Source organism: Sabethes cyaneus, chromosome 2 (assembly GCF_943734655.1).
Source record: "Sabethes cyaneus chromosome 2, idSabCyanKW18_F2, whole genome shotgun sequence".
In the NCBI taxonomy this organism is placed as follows: domain Eukaryota; kingdom Metazoa; phylum Arthropoda; class Insecta; order Diptera; family Culicidae; genus Sabethes; species Sabethes cyaneus.
Window position 1 is genome coordinate 86219600 of NC_071354.1, and position 23591 is coordinate 86243190.

General features: G+C 43.0%; 1 protein-coding gene across 5 annotated transcripts in view; it reads right to left on the reverse strand.

Annotated features, from left to right (window-relative positions):
- Positions 1-5635: 5635 nt before the first annotated feature.
- LOC128737883 (histone-lysine N-methyltransferase 2C-like) overlaps positions 5636-23591 on the reverse strand; it is a 37200-nt gene continuing 19244 nt past the window's right edge. For all 5 annotated transcript variants that reach the window (XM_053832630.1, XM_053832627.1, XM_053832628.1 and 2 more), the window contains 6 exons: positions 23468-23586; positions 23052-23403; positions 21156-21275; positions 7647-15797; positions 6861-7580; positions 5636-6801 (listed from right to left, as the gene is read on the reverse strand). In XM_053832630.1, the coding sequence (XP_053688605.1) occupies positions 6526-6801; positions 6861-7580; positions 7647-15797; positions 21156-21275; positions 23052-23403; positions 23468-23586 (9738 nt within the window). In that variant the 3' untranslated portion in view covers positions 5636-6525. The remainder of the gene's footprint in view (positions 6802-6860; positions 7581-7646; positions 15798-21155; positions 21276-23051; positions 23404-23467; positions 23587-23591) is intronic.

Below are 23591 nucleotides of genomic sequence, written 5' to 3' on the forward strand. Positions count from 1 at the left end.
TCGGTAATTAAATAGAAAATAATCCAACTTGTCTTGAATATTTAAATTTCTCATTTCAGGGTCAAGCAAAAGTTTTTTTAGAACATCCTTTGCTACTCTTACAAGACGCTCTGCTTGTCCATTGCTCTGTGGATGGTAAGGTGGACTTTTCATTACCCGGACTCCTTGCCTCTCAAGAAAATGTATAAAATGTTGAGAATTAAAGGGTGGTCCGTTATCGGTTACTACCACGTCTGGAATACCGAAACTTGCGAAGAAATTTTGGAATTTCTTCGTGGTTTTTTCCGCATCCGTGCCATGTTTCATCCAAAATATTTCCAGCCATTTCGAAAAACTGTCGACTATTAATAAAAACGTGTTTCTTTCGTGAAAGAAAAAATCAGCATGCACACGGCTGAACGGTCTAGTAGTTGGGACCCACTCATATGCTATGTTTTTACCTGGTACTACAGCCATTTTTAAGCAAATATCACACTTTTTGACATAACTTTCTATGGCCATATTTATACCAAACCAGTAAACAGATCTTCTTGCTAATTGTTTCATTTTTATGACACCAGCATGGTTTGCATGGAGAAGTTTTAGTATTTTGTGCTGCAGAGAAGATGGTATTACTACTCTGTCTTTGAAAACCAAACAACCTTCAACCAATTCCAGTTCTTGATGCTGTGAATAAATGTCCCTTAAACTTTTCTCCAATCGTTCTGGCCAGCCATGTTTAATAAAATATATTATTTGCTGCAAATGACTGTCTTTTTCTGTTTCCTTAGCTATAAAAGAAAAATCTAAGGGAAACTCCGTAGAAAAATTTAAACTGTTTACACTACCCGACTCAATAGCCTTTGGGACTTCAATTTTAAGTGGAAATCTAGAACAGAAATCAGCGTTGCTCATTTTCTCTGATGGTCTATACAAAATGTCGAAGTCGTATATGGATAATTCCATAATATAACGCTGAAGTCTAGTAACAAAAATTGAATTTCGCCCAGTTTTCCCAAGAATTCCCAAAAGAGGCTTATGATCTGTGAAAACTGTAAATTTCTGGCCATATAGAAATTTATGAAACTTTTTTATTGTTGACACAATAGCCAGCGCTTCTAGGTGGAGAATAGGATAAGATTTTTGTGCCGAATTGAGTGAGAAAGAAACAAAACTGATAGGTCTTTCTACACCGTCGACTAAATGGGCTATTACACCTCCCAGACCATAGGAAGAGGCATCAGCGCAAACAATAATCGGTTTCTTAGGATCATACAAGGTTAGAATGTTAGCATTTAGCAACTGTAATTTGCAGCTTTTAAAAGCCTCGTTACATGCAGGGCTCCATACGTACCTAGCCTCTTTCGTTAACAATTTATACAAAGGATTCAAAGTAGAAGATAAATTTGGAAGAAATTTTCCATAGTAATTGATTATACCTAGAAATGCTTTCAGTTGAGTTACGTTTTCAGGTACCTTCGCTTGTTGTATGGTTGCCACTTTATCAGGATTTGGTTTTAATCCTTTCCCAGAAATAATGTGTCCTAAATAGAGGAGTTCGTCGACAAAAAATTTACATTTTTCAAAATTCACCTTTATATTTGCTTTTTTCAATCTGTCCAATACTAAAAGAAGATTTTTATAGCACTCCTCAAAGTTTTTTCCAGCAATTAATACATCGTCCAAATAGCAGAAAACAAACTCCAGTCCCTTTAAAATAGTGTCCATAATTTGCTGGAATATGGCCGCGCTTGAAGAAGCGCCCTGAGGAAGCCTGTTATAAGTGAAAAGTCCTCTCATTGTATTTATTATCACAAACTTGCGTGATTTCTCTGATAGATTTAATTGTGTATAAGCATTGGACAAATCTAAAGAACAAAAAACTTTGCAATCAGCTAAAGAAGCGAACAAATCCTGGGCTGTAGGCAAAGGGTAAGTATTAGGTATTAGTACTTTGTTTATTGATGCCTTGCAGTCGATAACAAGACGAATGCTATTGTCCTTTTTCATCACAACTACCACCGGTGAAGCCCATAAACTTGCCTTAATAGGCATAATGATTTTATCTTTTTCCAGGGCTATTAAATAATTGTTCACTTTATCTTTTAAGCGATAAGGTACTTCATACGCCTTTTTAAAAATGGGAGCATCTTCGCGAAGCACCAAATCAGCTTCAAAACCAATGATGGGAGACGAAATGTTTTTATCAAAAATGTTTTTGTAATTGTATTTAATTTCACCTAATGCTTTATCTGCACGACTTGGTAACTGTAGGGAATTGATCAAAAAAACATTGGAGAAACGTTGCCTCCAACCTTCACAAAACACATCGAGCCAATCTCTTCCCATTAAGGGAATGAAACGATGTTCACTATTCAGCACAATGAGCTCCATTTGAGCCTGTTTGTCATTGACCAGAACTCTAACCACGATACTACCTAATATTTTTAAAGTCGATCCGTTAACTACTATAAGCTTCCGTTTAGTCATTTTTAACGAAATATGTGCTAAATATTTAGCATAGTCAAATTTGCTTATAACGGATACAGATGAGCCACTATCAACCTCCATTCTAAGTATTTTATCCTCAATAGTAGTCTCTAGGAAACAAGGTTCGCTAATTTTATTCACCGATTTAATCATAAAGCATGCATAATCACCTGGTGAATCACTGTCGCTGTTGTAATCAATTCGTAGACGCTTAAAATAATCAGGCACGTTACCAGAACCTTGTGTATCTTCGACAAACTTCACCGAACTCCTGCCATTTTGTTGATTTTTCAAGCGATAGCAATTTTTCTGAATATGGCCTTTCAATTTACAGAAGTTACAAATGAAATTTGCATATCTTCCTCTGCTAGACTGCCTACGCTCCGATCGCTCTCTATCATGATCACGGCGGTAGACCTGCCTATCCCTGCTTCTGCTTCTGACACGATTCCTATCATTGCTATATCGAGTATGATATCTTGGCTCTCTATCTCCTAACCTGCTTTGTACGGAAAGGACATTTGCTGTATAATCCGCATTCAAAGCATCAGCACTAGATTCCACCATCTCTGTATTTTTTATCATTCTTTCTGCTACTCGCAGGTTTAAGTCGTCTACCTCTAGCATTTTTTTTTGCAGTTTCTTATCAAAAACACCAAAAAGCAACTGATCCCTAATTGCCGACTCACGAAATGCACCAAAATCACATTGCTCTGCTAAAAGCTTCACCGCCAGAATGAAGTTTTCACCGGATTCCGCCGGGCCTTGTTTCCTATTGCGAAATCTAAGCCTCAAAATCGTATCCGACTCAACTTTGTCAAACCTTTCTTTCAGTTTCTTTGTTATTGCTTCATAACTGAGAGTTTTTAAATCTGTACCCGGATATAGCAATTTCAATTCCTCAAATATGTGCATACCGGAAAAACTCATAAAGATATCCTTTTTTTTATCATCTGCAATATTGTTGCAGGAAAAAAAATATTCAAGGCGCTCCACATAATTGGAGAAAGACGTGCCCATGACGTAAGGGTCAATGCTTCCCATTAGCGCCATGCCTTAAATTTTACTAAAATCCGATAGATAGACAGTCGCTGAAAGCGTAGAGCTGTTTTTTTCCGGTACCGGTCCAATCAATCCAGTGAGAAAAATCCAAAATTTCCAAAAAAAGTCCTAAAAACTCCGAACGATGATGTTCTGTTTGGTCCGAATCTATCCTACAGTATTTGCTTTAGCATGCTATTATTTAGCCGATGCTATTAAATAAGCGTCGCTAGCGACCGGCTAGTTATCAAAAAAAAGAAAATAGAACACAAAAGAAACAATTAGTTCAATGCTTAGATTGTGTAACTAAACAATTTCTATTATGCTTTCTCCTTATACAAAACGTTCCACTTTCTAAAGCTTTCTTTGTTCAATAAACTTACCTGTTGAATAGAAAACAATTCCACCCCAAACGTCGAACAAAACCCTGTCCGGAAAAACACGGGAAAAGCTTTTCCCCAAACTGCTGCGCCACTGCGAAATCAATAAAAAAACTTGCCCCGGTACACGTCTGTGTAGCAAGAAAACTTTCGCACCAATACTGAACACACGCGAAACCAGATTTTCTCGTCGCCACTGAAACTTTGTTAACACTAAACGGACTTTCGGTAGTTTTCACTATAAAATAAACACGTCGTTCTTCGCTAACGTTCTAAGTTGGAATGCCAGATTTATTCTTAGCTATTCATAGGTTTGCTGAACAGCTACAGTGTGTGTACATTATGTATTTGTTTATATTATGTAATTCCCCCGAAGGGGTTTGGATATTAGGTCGACTGCTATAGATATTTACATCAAAGTATTTTTATGATTGGAAAGGTATATTACAGCAACTTTCTATGATTCTAGGAATAGGCATAACCAGAACAATTCCTCAGTGGGGGACGCGGTCACCTCGACTCACGAGATGGATGAAACCTTACCAATAAAAAGCAGCTTTTGATCCTTCGCTCACTGTTCTCGGCAACGTTTTGGATGGATTATCAATCGCATTTCATTCTTATTGTTGTCTAAACTCGATTGATAGCTCATTATGGAATATCTGAAACTTTTCCAAAATATTTGCTTTTTCAAAATGTGCTTTTTATATTTTTATCACATATTACGACCGTACCAAGGTATATGAATTCCTCAACTATGCCATACCGTTCTCCATCTAGCTCCACCTAGGCACCAACACCGTTTGGTTTCCCACGTTCCCTGCCAGCAATCATATACTTCGTTTTGGTGGTGTTAATGGCAAGTCCCAATCCCGCTGCTTCCTGTTGTAAAGGTTTTTTCCACACCCTACGGTTGGTTCCGATGATATCGACGTCATCCGCAAAACCAAGAAGCATGTGTGATTTCGTGATGATCATCTTGTTCTTTGCCACGTTTGCTCTTCGCATTGCGTATGGCAATGTTTAATAGCACGTTGGAAAATGCATCCCCTTGTTTCAGACCATCCAACGTCTCGAAAGCGGCTGAGGCCTCATCCGCTGTTCTGACGCACGGCTTTGACTCATTCAGCGACTCGCGCGAACCGGCATCATTAATTTCATCGGAAAACTATGTTATTGCATTATCTGCCACAGCTCATTTCGTTTGACTGAATCGTATGCCGCTTTAAAGTCCACAAACAGATAATCGCCTCTATTCTACATACCAATCGGGGCCGGATCCGATCAGAAATTGCGCTTCGATCGGAATGCATCGTATGCTATAACTCACGTCGATCGGGACGTTTCTGATCGGAACGAGCCCGCGCGGAATGCAGAATCGAGGCGAATGAATCTGCAAGTTGTATTCCCGGAACTTGTCTAGCAATTGACGCAGGGTAAATATCTGGTCCGTCGTGGAGCGACCCTCACGAAAACCAGCTTGATACTCGCCGACAAAGGATTCCGCTAACGCTCTCAGTCTACAGGACAGGATATGGGAAAGCACCTTTTAGGCAGAATTGAGCAATGTAATGCCTCGATGGTTTTTACACTCGAGTCGATGTGCGATGTCGTCGGTGGAACTAAAATGGTACAAAAAAGAGCTTGTCTGCTCCCCATTCCCACTCCAAAAATCGATTTCGTTATTCTACAGAGCAGGATATCTTAGTGATATTATAATATAAGAGAGAAGATAGTTTGCTTGAACTATTCAATTTAATATCGCGTGCATTAAAGCTTATTTACAAAACCTGGTTGACTCCATATTTTTGTAATTACTCATACCACAATGGCGCACCTACACTCTATTCGGGTGGATGCTTTTTTCTAGTAGTCCCAGGACATCAATCAAATGTCGCGACTTTCTTGATCCCTCCTGTCTATTAAGAAGTTATTCAACAACCTTCTTTCATAGTATACAAAAAATATATATATATACCTATATATATTGCAAAATATTTGTCTGAAAATATAGACATATTTCCATTGTGATTTAGTGTTTGCTTTTACCCCTCTGCTTTGCTTATTGTTCCAAGTACTTTTGTAGCCCTAAGTATACTTTCTAATAGTTGTTATAGCTTAATCCCAGATTTTATCCGTGTATTTACTTATTTCAAATTTAAAATATACTGCGCCTAACTACCGAAGTTTTGCTATGCTTGTCTATGTTTTCTACTAATCCACCAAATGGATATATTTTCCCTTCTAAGACAGTTTCTTCAGGTGCTTCTAGCTAAAGCATTTTCTTGAGACATTTTTGCTACTGTTTCTACTGGAGAGAACAAACGGAAAATAGCTACGCGGTAACCGACACAATTGAAATGAATTCTATATGTTTATTCATACTTTATGCACTATTGCGTACGTCCTAACATAATTCCACTTGAGACTAGCTCATTTTTTGCTCGCAAATAAACAACGCTTGTCATATCATAGCTGTGAGTAAGAAACTGACTTCATGCCTAAAACTACTACGATTAATCTAAACGAATAAGAATATTTAACAGCAAATACAACTAAATAAATCTGTAACTATTAAATACAATTTGAAAATTTTAAAAAATATAGTACATAATATGCCTTGTTCGTCCGAGACCTAATTCATCCACTTCTTGCAGTTGGGAGCGCCGCACATACAGGAAATCTTATGAGCATCATCCTCAATATCAAACTTGTAATCATAGGACAGTTCTTCACCGCGATTGATGCGCCGCTTGGCAAAGATGATAATGCGAAGCTCCCGTTCGACTTCGACGATTTCCGTCACGCAGTTTGGATTGCATGAGTGATTGATATACCGAGCCAGCCCACCGGAAAGTGTCGCATCTACCACGCGTTCCTCATCCAATCGGAACATATAGATACCGCGATTCTATGTTAAGAAAAAAAAATTAGACACGGCGAACATGCTTAGTGAAGTGAATATCTTACCCTTGCTTCGTATTGCTTTTCCCGAAGCTCAGAAACTTCCGTACGGATAACTTCTCCGATGTACTCAATCACCATCGTATGCTTTTCCAAATCTCGAGCAGCATACAGTCCCAAACCTTGAATCTTGGAACGCGCCAGGAATACATTGTTACGCCACTCAAGTTTCATTTTTTTATATTGCGAACTTTTGGAATGTACAAATTGTTTACTGTAAGGGCAGGCAACCTCTCCGGCGGGTGAACTGGTGGGAACGAATGCCGGCCGTTGGCTAACCGATCCGGTTCGCTGGGTATGTGGTTTCTTCCAGGTTAGAGTGTGTTTGAGCTTAGGCTCTGTTCGAGCCGCCCCTGACGGATTGATTGCCAAAGGTAGCTCCAGTAAAGGATTTCTACCGTATTTGAAACGATAGTCGGTTAGTGTTTCGATGCCCGGTAGACTTTCCAAAATCCGCACGACTGCCGGTTCAGTCAGTCCGAACAGATCTTCGCCGGAAACGTATTTTGGAAATAGTTGAACAATTTGATTTTCCCTCCGGAGAACAGCCATCGGTTCCAAAATCCGCTGCCAAACGGCTTTTGGCGTATTATCCCGCAGTTCAATGTCCTCTTCTGCAGGTTCTTGTACTAGCACTCGAAATTCGGGTCGACCAGAAACATCCGCAATGGAGCATACATATCGACAGCGTTTGTTTGGCCGTCGCATTGACCAGTAGAATCGCATCTAGAAATACACAAATATGAAAAAGATTAAGAGATATTTAAAACGAAAAAAAACATCAATACTCACGATTTTGTACCCAATTGGATAGATATAGTTTGGCGTGTGGAAGTTCTGCAACTGATGAGGTAATAATTGACCCACGCTCAGAAAGATCAAGCTGCCAACCCGTAGGAGATTGTTGGATTCGGAATGATGCATCACAGAAGCCACCTGGCGGCTCTCGTCCCTATCCACGTACACGCGCCGCTGAACACTGAGGGTCGTCAGCTCGGAATCTTTTTCAGTCTTCGATGCATGTGACTGACACATTGTGGATTTGTTCTTGTAAAAAACACAATTATCCTTCATGGCACAACTGAGATGATATACATTAGCACAACGGGTCTTGAAACACTTGATCGTTGCTCCCAGATTGTTACAGAAGGTGCATGCAGAGCTAAGACTTTGCTGTAGAGCGTTCTCTAGATTCATTAGAGCACCGTTGATTGTTTCGTACACTCCATCCGACCAGAGCGCACAATTTAAATGAACCCATTTGTCAACGTCATAATTTAGCAGCCGCGACGGGCCGTCAGCCACGCCATCGCCGATGGTATGGCAAAAAATACAACGTCGTGTATCGTCAGGCATTCTTGGAGTCGGTGTCACAGTGATGTTCATTCGGAACAACATCTCGGTAATTTCTTTCTCTGACGGTTTCTTATAACGATGAAGAAGGAAGCAGTTTGATGCGAAAAATTTGTATTTTACACCTCTGAACTGCTTAGAAGGTGGTCCTACCTCCTTGTCCGCTTCGTCAAACTTCTTTTTCCGCTCATTTATTAAGGAGTCTCGACTGTCGAAGGATTTAAAACTGGCCATACTTACGTCAGCATCATCCATCAGCTCTTGCTTGACATCGGTATTGTTAACACTTAGATTGTCGTCCATGTCCAGGTCATATTTCGAACTAAGACTTTCGCGTTGTTTGCCGGCTTCACTACCAAGCAGTTTATCCTCCAGAATGTTCGTAGGACGCCACTGAAACTGTCGGTAGCACACTTTGCTACAGAAATAGAGTTCTTCAGATTCCAATTCCTGGTTAGCGTTATTCGATAACAAAGGAAATTCCGATGGCTTCGCAGTGATTAATGTGTTCAGTATTACGACGTCACAATGGCGACAAAATTTGGCAGCTCCGTTTAAAATGGTTTGAATATCAATCGGGGCGCCTTCTTTTCCATCCCGACCTTTGGTCCTGTACAAACCAAGTTTTTGACTGGGGGGAGTAGTAGTGCGCTCTACGATTTGATATGCCATAGGTGGTGGTATTTCCAGAATGTTTGCTAAGTCCCGCAGCACACCAATAATGTCCTCTGCAGCGGAAGATGTTAGAGTGAGTGTGACTGTCACATTGCTGGAGTCCTTCAGAGGCGTCGGTGGTCCAAATCTGGATTTAATTCCCAGAGGCTCTTTGCTGCCTTCATTCTCCTTGTTGCTACCGGGCAGTACACTACTGAGGGCCTTATCAGCGCTAAGCGAGATTCCTTTCTTCAATCGAATTGGAACAGGTGCCACAATCGGAATCAAAGGAGACATTCGCTTGTAGACTGTTGTTTGCTCATCTTCGCTACACTCTTCTTTAATAACTCGCAAACCAGGGAAGTGAATTGGCGAATCCCATCGGACATTTTCCGGACTTGAAGTACTAACGATCGTATCCGGCGAATCCAAATCGCGATCTTTGACGAAGTCATAACGATAACGATCGTCAGTTTCGAATTTGATTGGTGGAAATTCTTGATCGTAGAAACCTCGCTGCGTTGAAACTGGAACCGGTTCCGGTGGAGGTTCTTTTGTCCCAAAAGGTTTCGTGTTGTAAAAATCGGCAACATTAGGAATTTGAGCATTCCCAAATGAACCGCATAGGTCTCCTGTTGCAATGGAATAGTTCTTAACGTTGGTGAACTTACTAAGTTCACCCGTACCGAACAGTTGGCAAACTCCGTAGTTTCGCGGTAGTAGAGGTTCGAGAATTTGCATCGGAGGAAGCTGTCGAAGCTGGAGCATCAACTGATCGATGTACGTGTCATAGTCTTCCTCTAATTTGGCGGACTTCCTTGGTTTCTTCTTCGCCTGGTGTTGTTCTTTGTTGGAAAGGATTTGCATCTGACGCCGATTTTTCTGGTATTCTCGACGCTTTTTCTTTTTCAATTCGTGGGCAATTTCCGCAGCCGTTTTAGGTGCTACCTCTGCGGCTGGCTGTTGTTCAGTTGGCTCCTGCTTGCTTAAGGTCAGCTGTGGTTCGCGCTTTATAGAATCAGTTGGAGTCGGAACAGGTGATGAGAAAACTGGTGAAGGACCGGTAACTAACTCTTCCGGGAGCTCCTTTTTTACTTCCATAGGCGTGACAGCTCTTGGCATCTGAGAAGGTGGTTGTTGAAATTGTTGTTCCGGTCTTATCGCCGAAGCCTGAACCGGTGTAGGTTCTCTTTTTATAAAAGTTACGTTACTGACTTCGGCTGAAGATACAGAAGCTTGTTGTGGCGGGTGTGTCTGTTGAACAGGATGCGTAATCTGGGTAACTGTCATTTGGCCGCATTCGGTTTTAACTGTACTCTGAACCGTAATTTGTTGGCTGATGGAACATGCAGCAGCTGCAGCAGAAGCTGCTGCTGCTTGCATCATTTCCTCTTTCTTCATGCTAGCAGCTAGCATATTGGCGGCTAAATTTGGTGTTGGATGACTGGCTGATATCGACACAGATGATGGCTTGGACACAAACGAAGTTTCTCTAGATACCAACTTGCTAGTTGTAGTTGTCTTTTGCTGTGCCTCGGTGGTAACCGTGGAACCGCTGGTTGTCGTAATCGTAACCGCTTGAGTACTGATTATTTGAATTGCGGGAGGATTCGCTGAAGGTGGAATTACCGGTCTTGCCAATTGGGCTTCTAAGGAGCTAACAACGCCAAGGCTAGGAGCTCGTTGGTTCGTCATCAAACTTGGTACTGGACGAGAAATCTGCGGCGGCGTTGGCGAAGGTGTTGATGTTGAACCAGTGTTCTGAAGAAGCTGCTTAAGCAGCACATTTTGACTATCCGATTCCGACTTCGCTCCCGAAGGAGTTGTCATTGTGGAAAATTTGCAACCCCCTCCTATTTGACCGGAAGATGAACTAACGGCGGACGAAGACGAAACGTTATTATCGTCTGCGCTATCTACTGGTTCGCTTTTAACAACACTAGAAGCTTCCAAACTCAACCGTTTTCCAACTGCTTGTGCAGGTGTTTCCCGTGGAAAACCGGCAGGAACTTCATCAGTCGACTTTGATCGTCGGAACGATGGCCCTTGGAGCTGATTCTGCAACAAAGTAGACATCGTTGGTGTGTTTGTCTTCATCGGCTGAGAAAGTGTTGCACTCAAAATACTCGTCGTTGCAGTTGACATCAACGAAGAATTGACCACTTGAGGACTTGGCCCAGCACTGGAAATTACGCCCGGGCGAGAAGTCATTATTAATCCCGGCGGTTGACTGGTTATGGTCGATACTTCACTGAAGTTAACGATCCTTGTCTGAGGTTGTTGCAATGTGCTACTTAGAATACTTGCTATACTGCTCGTGCTGCTACTGTCCACACTACTTTTGGCAACTTCCGCTGGTTGAATTCGAGTTTGACTTTGAATTATAACGCCCGCTTGCTGAATGGATTGATGCTGAATTTGCTGTTGTTGAAGGGTGAATTGTTGGCTTTGTTGTTGCATTTTCATTTGCTGTTGCTGTTGTTGTTGTTGCTGCTGCTGTTGCTGCAATTGCTGTTGATGTTGTTGGTGCTGCTGCTGTTGCTGTTGGGCAAGCACAACTAACTGCTGCTGATGCTTTTGCGCTTGGGCCTGACTAATGTGTTTCTGCATTGGTGCACGCACTTGTTTGACAACCAAAATATTACTACCGCTAGAGGAAACAGCAGGTGAAATTCGTCCAATTTGCAACTGCTGATTAAGCAGCTTTGTACCAGGCATGGATGAAATTGAAGCTGTAAGTCCACCTTGGTCCGATTTGCTAGCATTGGACGCATTGGCCACAGCAGCCGCTGGTAGAATGGTTTTTCCGGAAACGGTTTTCAGAATACTTGCGATGGTCTCTGGTTTACTCATGTTATCTCCCTTGGTAGGAATCACAGTGTCGAAAGTGATGGTAGAAATTGTGTTGGCAGCAGTTGATAGTGCTGTAGAAATTATCGTTCCGCCCGACTCCGGTTTCAGTTGACCAACCGATGAGGTAACCGTAGTGGAGTTGATCGACGACATAATGGAACGCACCTGCTGTGATACGTTCATTGCGTTTATGGTAAGTTCATTCGGCTGAGATAATGGTGATAATTGAGGCATGGCCGAGACTACTCGCTGCCCTGCTGGTCCCAAGATTGGACTTTTGGAATTCTCTCGCGACTTGGAAATAACATGAACTGGAATGACGCTGTGTTTCTTCATTTCCCCAGAGTGAGAATCATTCGAACCTTCTTGAGAGCTGATGGGAGGTTCAACTTCGGACACAGGAGCTTCTGCCCTTGTTGCATCATCGACCAGTACAGCATCGACCTTGTCCATGCCGGAAAGTTGTTCCACATCCTCTTGACCAATCGAACTATCCGGTGAAATAGAATCGTCCTCAAAGATTTTAGTTGGTAACGAGGTGTCTTGCGTAACTGTAAGCGTAGATAATTTGGCGTAACCTAAACTCGGCGATGGAGCTTTTGGTTTAGATTTGGCAATCAAATTATCGATCGGACTGGATGAACTCTGTGATGCTAGCTGTTGTTGCATTTTAAGCTGCGATGTATGTGGCCCCTGGCCGTGATGCGGTTGTTGATGTGATTGCATACTGTTTGACGTTCTCGAGAATGTTTTTGTAATGAACGCAGACGATTGCGGCAAATTGATTGACGAAAGCGTAACGATGCTAGTCGTGTTAATTTTTTGACCAGCAACTGAAATAACTGTACCTGATTGTTGGTTCTTCGAAATATTGGCCAATGAAATTGCTGTTGAGTTTACAATCTTTTTAGATTGGCTTTGCTTCTGCTGATTGGAAGAGCTTTCTGCTGGAGTTTTAGGTGGTGTGGCAGACATCGGAAAACTTTTCAATATTGGAACGGAAATAGTGGTATTTCCAATAGACAGTTTAGCCGTCGTTTCCGTGGCATCTTTTACGAGTTTCTTGTGTGCTGCTGATACGGTTGTAACGATTGGCGGACGGTTCTGCAGCAAGGTTTGTTGAATAGCAATTCGTCCAGGATAAGTTATAGGCTTCGGACTTTGTTGAAGGCTTACTGAAATAACGCTTGTATCTTTGGAAGGAGTTTTCATTCCCATCTTCGCACCATCGTCCCCAATCTGTTCCTTGCCTTCTTCATCAGATTTAGTATCCGGATCTTTGGGTCGGCTATCAATCATAGCTTCGAAATCTTCTGTAGTGGCAATATTACGCTCATTGTTTTGTTGTCCTTTATCACCACTTTCGACTGCTACAAAACGAACATTCGAATGCTCGCCATCCTTCGCCATAACTGATTTATTGACGTCACTCTTCTCTCCATCTTTTCCGTTATCTACGCAGTCCACTACAACATCTTGAACAAACAGATCGTAATCGCTGCTCACTATTTGCGCACCAAGCGGGCTTGCACCAATCTCATACCCGGAGTGACTGAACGATTCCATGATGTCATCTCCCTCGGTAGTTGATTGTGCAACCGAGCTTAAGGAAACCTCTTTCGCAACAAGTCGCTTATCACTCTCATCATCATAATCGAGCACCCTTTGCTTCTCATCGGGGCTACTATCGATGACGACGATATCATCGACAGCGGGTTCCCTGCTACCTGACTGTCCGGATTTCTGCACGATAGTTATGCGGTTGCGCATCATCGCTGCGACAGCCTTTTTCGCCGCATCCGCTTGCTGGCCACCGGCAGCCGCACTAGAACTACCTGCGGTTTGACCGGGCGGCTTGCTGACATGCTGCGGCAATTGTTGTTGTTGTTGGTGTTGCTGCAAGTGTCCCATTGGATTGGGAGTTTTTTGATTGCGCGCGTTACCCCACATCGGAGAGCCTCCTCGAAGTCCGAGTTTGATGAAACCATATTTACCGAAACAAGGTAGCATAGGAATGGGGTTCCCCGGAATGTTACCTCCACCTCCGCCACCACCACCGTTACCGCTGTTAGCTACGGAGCTACTTGAAGAACCTTCCATCGAATCCTGTTGCATATATTGGTTCGACGCGCTGGGAGGACGCCGTATCATTTGCGACTGAGGTGGTGGTTGCTGTTGTTGCTGCTGCGGAGGCTGTTGTTGTTGTTGCTGCTGTTGCTGTTGGTAGTATAGCATGGGACTCGGAGGCATTGGGGAGGAAGATGGTGTATTGCTTCCTCCCTGACTCAAAAGTGGCGAAGGTGGCTGTTGATGAACTGGACTCTGTTTGGCGAAGTTCATCTGTTGTTGATTTTGTTGTTGCATCTGACTGAGCTGCTGCTGAATGTGTTGCTGTTGTTGTTGGTGCTGTTGTTGATGCTGTTGCTGCTGCTGTAATTGTTGCTGCATTTGCAGTTGTTGGGGCATTTGCTGTTGTTGCATCATCTGTGGTAATTGCTGTTGCTGTTGTTGAATAATTTGTTGTTGCTGTTGAAACTGTTGTTGCATCATTTGCTGTCTCTGTTGTTGGATTTGCTGCATTCGTTGTTGCTGCTGTTGTATCATTTGTATATTTTGTTGCTGCTGTTGTTGTTGTTGTTGTTGCTGCTGTTGTTGCTGAGGTGTACCAGGCGACATGATCGGTTGAGGACTTCCGAGTGGCGAATTGTAGCCCGGCTGCATTGGCCTTACATTGGGATTCTGTTGCATAATTTGTTGTTGCTGCTGCTGTTGTTGTTGTTGTAAAGAATTTGCCATGCGCATTCGCACATTTGGATCATTCGGGATAATTTGTGGGCGAACAAAACGAGTTTGTTGCTGCTGACCCATCATCTGATTCTGAACAATGATATTTTGTTGTGAATATTGCCCCCCAGGACTGGTTACCATCCGACCGGGAGCAATTTGCTGTCCTGATACGCGATGTTGTGGAGAGGTCATTCTCGGAGCCGGGGAAGTCAACCTTCCCGGAATCGACGGCGATGGTGAGGGCCCTGGACTGAATGGATTTTCATCGGCTGCCTGCGAGTGCGGTGTTCCAATGCGTGGTGATGGTTGCATTGTATTATACGGAGACATTGCACTGTTTGAGTTCGTATGCTGTCCAGGGCTTTGCATAACCGAATTTACACTAGCTGGACCCGGACTTTGAGACATTAGCGGACCGGGAGAGTGTAGCGGACTTTGGTTCGGTTGTAAGATCGGATTGTTCAGTGGCGACTGTGCCGGTGCTTGATGGATAATATTTTGCTGTGAACTTGGTGATGGAGACATCAACGGCGAAGGAGGCGCAATCTGTGCTGGCGAGCTTCCAGGTGCCGTTGCCAAATTAGCTTGAATCTTTGCTTGCTGTTTGGTTTTATAATCCTGAATAAGAAGAGTGTGTTGCCGTTGCTGCTTTCTAGCATTGTCCAACTGTTTCTGAACGATGGCATGATCCGATGTGATTTGTGTCAATTCCTTCATGTCGGCTTCGGGAAGTTCGTTCCCAGCTTTTTTCAATTGGCGCTGTTTGGTGTTCAACTGCTTTTTCACTTTTCGAAGCTTACCGATTTCAGTTTCATAGAATTTGAGCTGATTAGTGAGCACAGTATTTTGTTGATTCATCCAATTCTCATAAGTAACCTGGATCTGGCGTTCCTGATCGTTGGTAATATTTTCCGGTGGAACAGGCGGTGCCGGTTGTAAATTTGCTTGATATGTTTGAATAGGCTTATGAACTGGTTCAGCAGGTTGCGCGATTGGCTGGACACTGCTTGGACCAGGAGCCATTGGAGGCGCCACTTTATTAAGTGGATTGATCAAATTAGCAATCGCTCCTCCAGGGACCGGCGTTTGAGGACGCCATTGAGGATTGATTCGCTGCTGCTGCATAATGTACTGGCCACCAGTGGGAGATTGAATTTGGCTGGGTTGTGATTGTTGAACATGCGGTGGTAGCTGACCAGGGTTTTGCCCTGGAAGTAAATTCTGCTGTATTACACGCATGCCTTGCTGCTGCTGCTGTTGTTGTTGCTGCTGGTTGTTCAGAAGCGACTCGTAGTCCTGTAAAAAAGAGAATAAACCGATTCAAATTGTTAGATGTACGGTTTTTGTAAGTAAATAAGAAGAAGCTTCAGCAGGCAGACGTATATGTTTACATTAAAAAACCAAGATTTTTGAAATCATGGAGGAATCATGGAAGAAACTATACAAAAGTAGATTACAAGAAATACAGTATGACCCCTTGTAATAAAGCTAAATACAAACAGGATACAAAACTAAATCCTACAGTAAATGTATCAGATTGACTTATATTTTGGGAAATGCATCGATAAGACAAAATCAATTTAAAATCATATGAAAATTAACGTTAGATACATGAAAACATTATTACAGCAACCCTTAATTTCTAAATCACCCTTGATTTGGAATTGCCTTCTAATCCATTTCCAACGCTAATTATGACGAGCCTCATGAAATAAGTAATGAAACTCACTAGTCCTATGTATTCTTGCGCTCTACTGGAACGCGAATCCCATGCAACAATTATCAGGGAATAACTTTCCACAATACTTCCTACACAATTCCTCTCCACATTCTATTTCATATGTATTGAGACCGTTATAGGAAAGCAGTAAGTTTTTTGGGAGAGACGGTCCACAGCGGACCAAACGCGTACCTTGCGTTGATGTCATTGAAAAGTGCTGTTTGGAGGACAGAAATGCAGAAAAGCTGTACAATCATAATGAAGCCACAAGGCAAATTACAGTGAACTGGCCAAGAGTTTCGGATAAGCAAAAGCTTTATTGTATGAAAAGATGAACCAATCTCGTAAAAGATACTCATCGAAACCTGATATGTTTAGGGACGAGGAGGGAAACCTGATCACAAATGAACGCGAGCTGGTGAACAGCTGGAAGCAGTTCTTCGATGGGTACTCCAATGGCGATATAACAGAAAGTGGAACGGAAATTTAACTAGGAGTGCCTACAAACGATAATAGCGTTCCGACTTCGAAGATATCCGGCAAGAAATCGGACAGCTAAAGAAAGTACTGACTCCCGACCGAGCTCTACAAAAATACTAAGGAACTACTAGCAACGGCTCTTCACTGGATGATTTTCAAAGATTTGAATTTGATGGAAGATGTGATTTGTCTTATCTAAAAAAGAGCGGTCGGCTCGGTTGCTGTATGGTGCTCTCCCAGACCTTGTCGACAGCAAAGGATTTCGTAGGGCAGTATCAGGTGAGGGCCCGTTATAAGGGCCCGTGCTGCTACGGATCAAATTTTTACATTCCGACAAATCCTCGAGAAATGTTAGGAGTACAACATGCACACACATATTTTTGTGGATTTCAAGGCAGCATACGATAAAGTTATACACCGTCGCGCAAAGCCGACGTAGTACAAAATTTGAAACTGTAACTTAGCTTACGGAAGATATATCTGCACTTGACGGCTTTGAACGAAAGTGTTGCGCAGTTTTTGGCAGTATATAAAAGCGGAAATCGGAGAGTGGCGCAGGCGAACCCCACCGACACTAACGTACTAGATGGCTCGATCGAAGCTGACTTGCGTGTGTCGAGACACACAACGAATTGGCAACCCAGGACCGAGCACATTGGAGAAAAATTCTTGACACAGTACGAACCACTCCTGATCAATGCCGCTAGATGAAGATGCTCAACCGTACGTACGATCAGGGATGGTCAATTCATCTACCAGAGCAAGGTAAAGCTTTCGAGTTGATGGACGGGATGGAAGACGGGTGGTGGTCAATTAGTCCTCGAACGCCAGGTTAAAGGACCGGCCTTAAGCATAAGCATCTTCAACGTTCACTTACCCTCATCTGGGAGTTTCGCTGATAACATGAAAGAATTCTACGGATAGTTGGAGCATCAATAAGATCACTGACCAAATAATGACATCAAGATCGCCCATGTCAATCAAGGAGTACAAACGGGTGATTGGAGCTCAGCGTACCAGCTAACCAACAAAATGGGCCAAAAACTTATCAACTTTGCCACCTCCAAGAAAATGGCCGTCATAGTATCTTCTTCCAGCACAAACTCCTACACAGGTAAAACTGGAGGTCACCAAATCAGGCAGAAATAAAGATCTACAACGCTTTGATTGATGATTGATTGCGGGACTTCTCAGACATAAGCCTCTGTTGATTTTCGCGTGGCTGAAGAAGCCGCGACGTCGCCGGAAGAAGACGAGCTAGTTGAAGCTTCTCTGCAAGACTGTTGGAACACCATCAAAAGATCTATCAACAGCGAAGCATGGACACTCCCCACATTCCGCAAAGGCTTTGTACCGCGATCCGAACAAATACATCGCAATACAAGTAGAATCTTAGAGGAGGGGTGTGAAGGCCTGGCAAAGAGGGAACATGTGCATTCCATAACCACTGTTCACTAACTCCTATCCCTACCTCCACGTGGTGCCGGCAGGGGTTTCCAACTTCGGTTGTCGTACGCTAACAGCGAAGGGGCACAGCTTCCACCTACCTTAAGATGGCAGCCCCGTCAACGGTATAGAGACCTTAGGAAAGCAAAAATGTTAATGAAAATGTAAGAAAAAATCTATCTGGATTATTGGCAACGACTTTTAGCATAAAAACACGGACACGAATCGCGCGCGGCGGACGGAGGGAGTGCATATCGGATAAAACTTGGAGGAAGATCGACGAACGGAAAGAGGCGAAAATCAGCATTGAGCGAGCGCTAACCAGATCGGCTAAGACAGCTGCCCGTCAACGATACGCCAAACTGGAGAGGGCTATTGAACGAGCTTGTATGCGGGACAAGAGAGCCTGGAATAACTCCCTAGCCGAACAAGGGGAAACCGCTGCCGCCGCCAATGCTGATATCCGCCTTAGTGGTGCCAGGATGAATACAAAGATGCCGCTAAAGGACAGAGCTGGTCAGCTACTATAGACCATCCAGACCGTACAGAACAGCTTAAGTGATGGGCTGAGCATTTTGAACAACTCTTCCGAGTTTTAAATGTCAGAGACCAACAAAACCAGCAGCGTATGACGCCTACAGTTCGTCAAATAATTGCGTCGACTCAGAGGCGCCATCGCTAGATGAAATTGAAGCAACCATCAAGAGTATGAAATCCAATAGAGCGCCAGGGATAGGTTGTATTTCAGCCGAGATGCTCAAAGCTGACCCATCTTTGTCAGCCCAAATGATGCATCAGCTTTTCAGCAATATATGGGAAGCCGCAACTTTTCGGGTGGACTGGATGCAGGGCATATTGGTCAAAGTTCCTAAAAAAGGAGCCCTAACTGAATGCGGTAACTGGCGTAGCATTACGTTGCTTTGTATATGTATTACTCTCAAAGTACTCTGTAAGGTAATCCTCAACCGGAACCAGGAGAAGATTGACACTACTCTCCGGCGGCAGCACGCTGGATTCCGTGCAGGCTGATCATGTGTAGACCATATTAGCAGATAAACGAAAAGGCGTTCGACCGTCTCAACCACGAAAACGTCTGGGGCGCACTTAGGCGTAGAGGAGTTTCAGATGAACTAGTCCAACTCATCGAGGCTCAGTACGAAGCGTTCTCGTGCGAGATTTTGCACAACGGCATCTTGTCCGACCCTATAAGGGTTACTGCTTGCGCGAGACAGGGCTGCATTTGATTGCCGCTTCTGTTTCTCATCGTGAGATATTAGTTGGAGCAATTGACAGTAGACCAAATCGATGATTGCCTTGGAATCCTCTAACGATGGAGCAGCTAAATGTCCTTGTCTGTACTGCTGTGTGCTTGCGAAACGTGGTGTGCGTCTCAGCGGAGAAAACGCAAAAACTGCAGGTATTTATTAACCGGTGCCCGCGATATATCATTTGTGCCTGGTGGCCTGACAACTGAATATCCAATGAGGAACACCATTATTTCATCAACAGCCGATAACAGCAGAAACTCGTGAATGTAGGTGGAAGTGGATCGGTCACACCTTGAGGAAAGGAACGAACTAGATCTGCAAAGAAGCACACGACTGGAATCCGCAAGGACAGCGTAGAAGAGGCAGACCCAGAAGTTCATGGCGACGCAGCTTAGCCAACAACATCCAGGCTGTAGACGAGAACCTGTCGGTAGGTAAAAGTCATAGTGTGTAACCGTCAACAGTGGAGATCTCTGATTCCATCCCTTTGTTCTGCCGGACCGGCGGACATGGACACATAAGTAGGTAAGTAAGTAAGTAGGACGTGACCGAACGTGAAAAAGGTGTCAACCCCTACGATATGCGAATTTAAGAGTGCCATGAATTGCATGAAGAACAATAGATCAAATGGGAAAGATGACTTCGAAGCGGAGCTTATTGAGATATACCCGCAAAGCTGATCATTTGGCTGCAACATTTGGAGTAAAGAACAACTAGTCGAGTAGTGGAAAGATGTGGCGGCAAGCTGGTTTGTGAGTTCTATCGTGCGATCACTGTTCTCATTGTCGCCTAGAAGGTGCTCTCTAAAACCATCTCTCACAGACTCTCACCAATTGCGAACAGATTTATGGACAGTTATCGGGCCGGATTCGTTGAAAAACGGTTATCGACGAATCAAATTTTTACGCTGCGGCAGATCCTCCAAAAAGGCAATGAATACAGAACCCCTACGCAACACCTATTCATCGATTTCAAAGCTGCATCGACTGCAAAGAGCTATGGAAAATCATTGACGAGACGAGGCGATTTCCTCTAGAGCTAGTCAGACTGATTAAGCCTAAGATGGATGGCATGCAGTGCTGTATGCGGATTTCGGGTGGATTATCAAGTTCATTTGAATTTTACTAAGCGCTCACTATCGGTTTCCTAAGCAATTGCGATCAAACAGACCTGACTCCTGTAGAAGACTGTTCGCTACGAGCATAAAACATGGACAATGCTCAAGGAGGACCTGCGAATGATTGTTTTAAGAGACATGTGCTTAAAACGATTATCGGTAGCGTACAAGAGAACGGGAAGAACTGAGGATGAACCTTGAACTCGCGCAACTCTATGGCGAACCACGCGGGTACCGTTGTTGACCGAGTACCGGACGTTTACCTCGCAGGATGGTTCTTGCCTCGAATCTGCTGGGAATTAGGTGACCAGAAATATTGATAAACTATCATCATACCAATCCGGTGACCAATAAAAAACAAACTTACACTTATTCAAAAGTGATCAAATTTCTACAAAAAAAATCAAACGTGTAAATGTTGGTTTGTCGAAATTTCTAGATTCTACGCTATAATCCAGCTATGCGCTAGACAACCATTGATTTTCTCAATAAAACATTCACATAAGGGTCAACAAAAGCAAAACTCGAACTATTTGAAATTACTAGTAAACAAAACGCACTGTCAACGACTGGAAAAGCAAAAGCACACGTTCTCTCGAGTTTTGCCAGCAGCAAACCCTTACCTGTTCGTTTAACATGTTCGATTGCAAGCTGTTCGGATTGGTGACATCGTTGATGGCCAGCTGGCCAGCCTGCTCTCGTTTTTCTTGCTCCAGTAAATCTTCAAGCAGTAGTCTTTGCTCCTGTAACAGTTGGAATTTTTTTTCTCAGTTTAGGTTGTGATCATTTCTTTGTTTTATTAGTAGAAGCAAGCGAATAACCACAACGGTGCAAAACTAGAGCACACGCAAAACAAAAACACGTGAGATAACTAAATTTGCACGTGCATTAGTTATTAATGCTGTTACTACTGCTGATATCATGATTGTGCGTGTTGTTCGTGCTAATCGTCTATGACTACATGACAAGCGAATGCCGAAAGTGGTTTGTATGTATTTCTGGTGAGCTTACATAATGAGAGGGGTATGTTCTTTGTATCCTTGGTAAAAGCTACCACCCCGAGCTAGTTAGATAACAATCAGATAACTGAGTAACAAAACTAGAGCTGGAAGGGGTTTAACGTTACAATAAAATTGTAATAGCTAATAGCTGTTGATGTTTTCTCTCGAGGTATCCAATTATTATGTATTATTGAAATAAGCAAAAATTCACGTAAATGTAAAATTTAAAAGACTACGATAATATAGAAATACATTCCAACATGTGGAGAATGATGAATTATAAACAATATCCTACGAAATCTCTGAGGAAAAAATGTGATTTCCTTAAATGTTTGGCTTGGAGCTTGAAGGATTAATATATATGTTATAATAACTATATCAAGAAATATGTACTTCCATCTATTAAGCAACAAGAATTACGTTAATAAGAACAAAACCAGTTTTTCAATAAAACAAATTTTGTTCAACCGAAGTCTCAAGCAGTTCAATATACTATCGTTCTACTTATTGTTTCGCCATGAAAAAGACTACAGAGCACGGGAACGACTGAATGCTGCTCACAATCATTTAGTGTGGATACTATTGAACTGATAAAACATCAACTATATACCAGTAGCATTCATTTCTCACTCTCCTCTTCCCTTTTGCCCTTTCTAAAAACAACAGGTGATAATGTCTATGTCAACGGGATAGATAGAGCACTAAGAGGAGCACTAAAGAAAACCATCTGCTGGGCAGCTGATTGCGGTGCGCTTTATTTACTTCGTTCTAAATGCTGATTTCCGTGAATTGTGTAAAGGCAGGAAGTGACGGGCTGACTTGGCTCACCTTTAGCAGCAGCGAACGTCGGGCATGAGTAGTGGAGGGTGACGTTGGTGAAGAAGCGCCACTATAGTAATAATTACTGCGATGTGGATAGATGCGCGTCCCCGCAAGAAGGTTATTATCGGCTAAGCCAGAAGGACCTCCAAGGCAAGGTTGCTGATATGACTGCACCGGTCCGCATTGGAAGGAACCCGTTAGGGGAAAAGGAGGAAGTGGTTGTGTTGATGGTGGCATTGGTAGTGGGGTCGACAAAGGCACAATTGGCGTTTGCAGTTGAGGATCGGACAATGGTGCTGACGGCGGCAGCGGTAGTGGCAGAGGCGTAACTTGAGAATGTTTCTTTACACAAAAAGTGTTTGGTTGCGCGAAGAAGAACAACGATTATGTTTAAATATATGATTCAAAAGAAATATTAGAGAAACATTTTTATGAAATAAAGATAATTATTATAATTAATTTTACTGTATGTACACACATGCGTAAAAAATAACAAAAAATAGAATAAAAGGTGAAAATTAGTTTGAAAATACATTCGCTGTCACTGACAGTTTTGCAAAACAATAATGTCTTTTGACTGTGGTGGAGGGAACATATTATAAAAACAAACAGTCACACCAATCATTCAGGGAAATAGAAACGAACTTGCAAATAGCCAAAAACTACTTTGGAACAATAGGCCAAAACAAAACTAACCTGATTAACGGCTGCAGAGCCTTGAATGGTGCCTTGCTGACTACCGGGATATGGCGGCGGCGGTTCTGGATACGGCGGTGGCGGTGGTTGGGGCTGCCCAGGCGCAGTTGTCGGTGCACTGCCCGCCTGAGGCGGTTGTTGTTGAATTTGCTGATGCAATGCCGGTTGACCAGTAGATCCAAGCGGTTGCGGTCCTGGTTGGTGCTGGTTCGTAACAGTTTGAATTATTCGGTTACCCTGGATTTGGTGCACTATACGGGTTTGCTGCTGTTGACCTTGTACAAGATTCTGCTGCACCAAACTGCCTGGATGACCCATTTTCAACTGCTGCAGACGAGTTGGGTTCGACAATCTGTATGAACAAAAGGAAATAATGAGTTATTACAAGGATTTGGAATAATGCCGCAACAACTTACCCGGTTCGGACCGTAATTGAGACAGTATTATTTGCATTCACTACACCAACAGCACCCTCTTTGGACAGAAGTTGTGTACCAACAGCCATGGGTTTTCCCATTGCGGCTGCTTGCTGCACCTGTG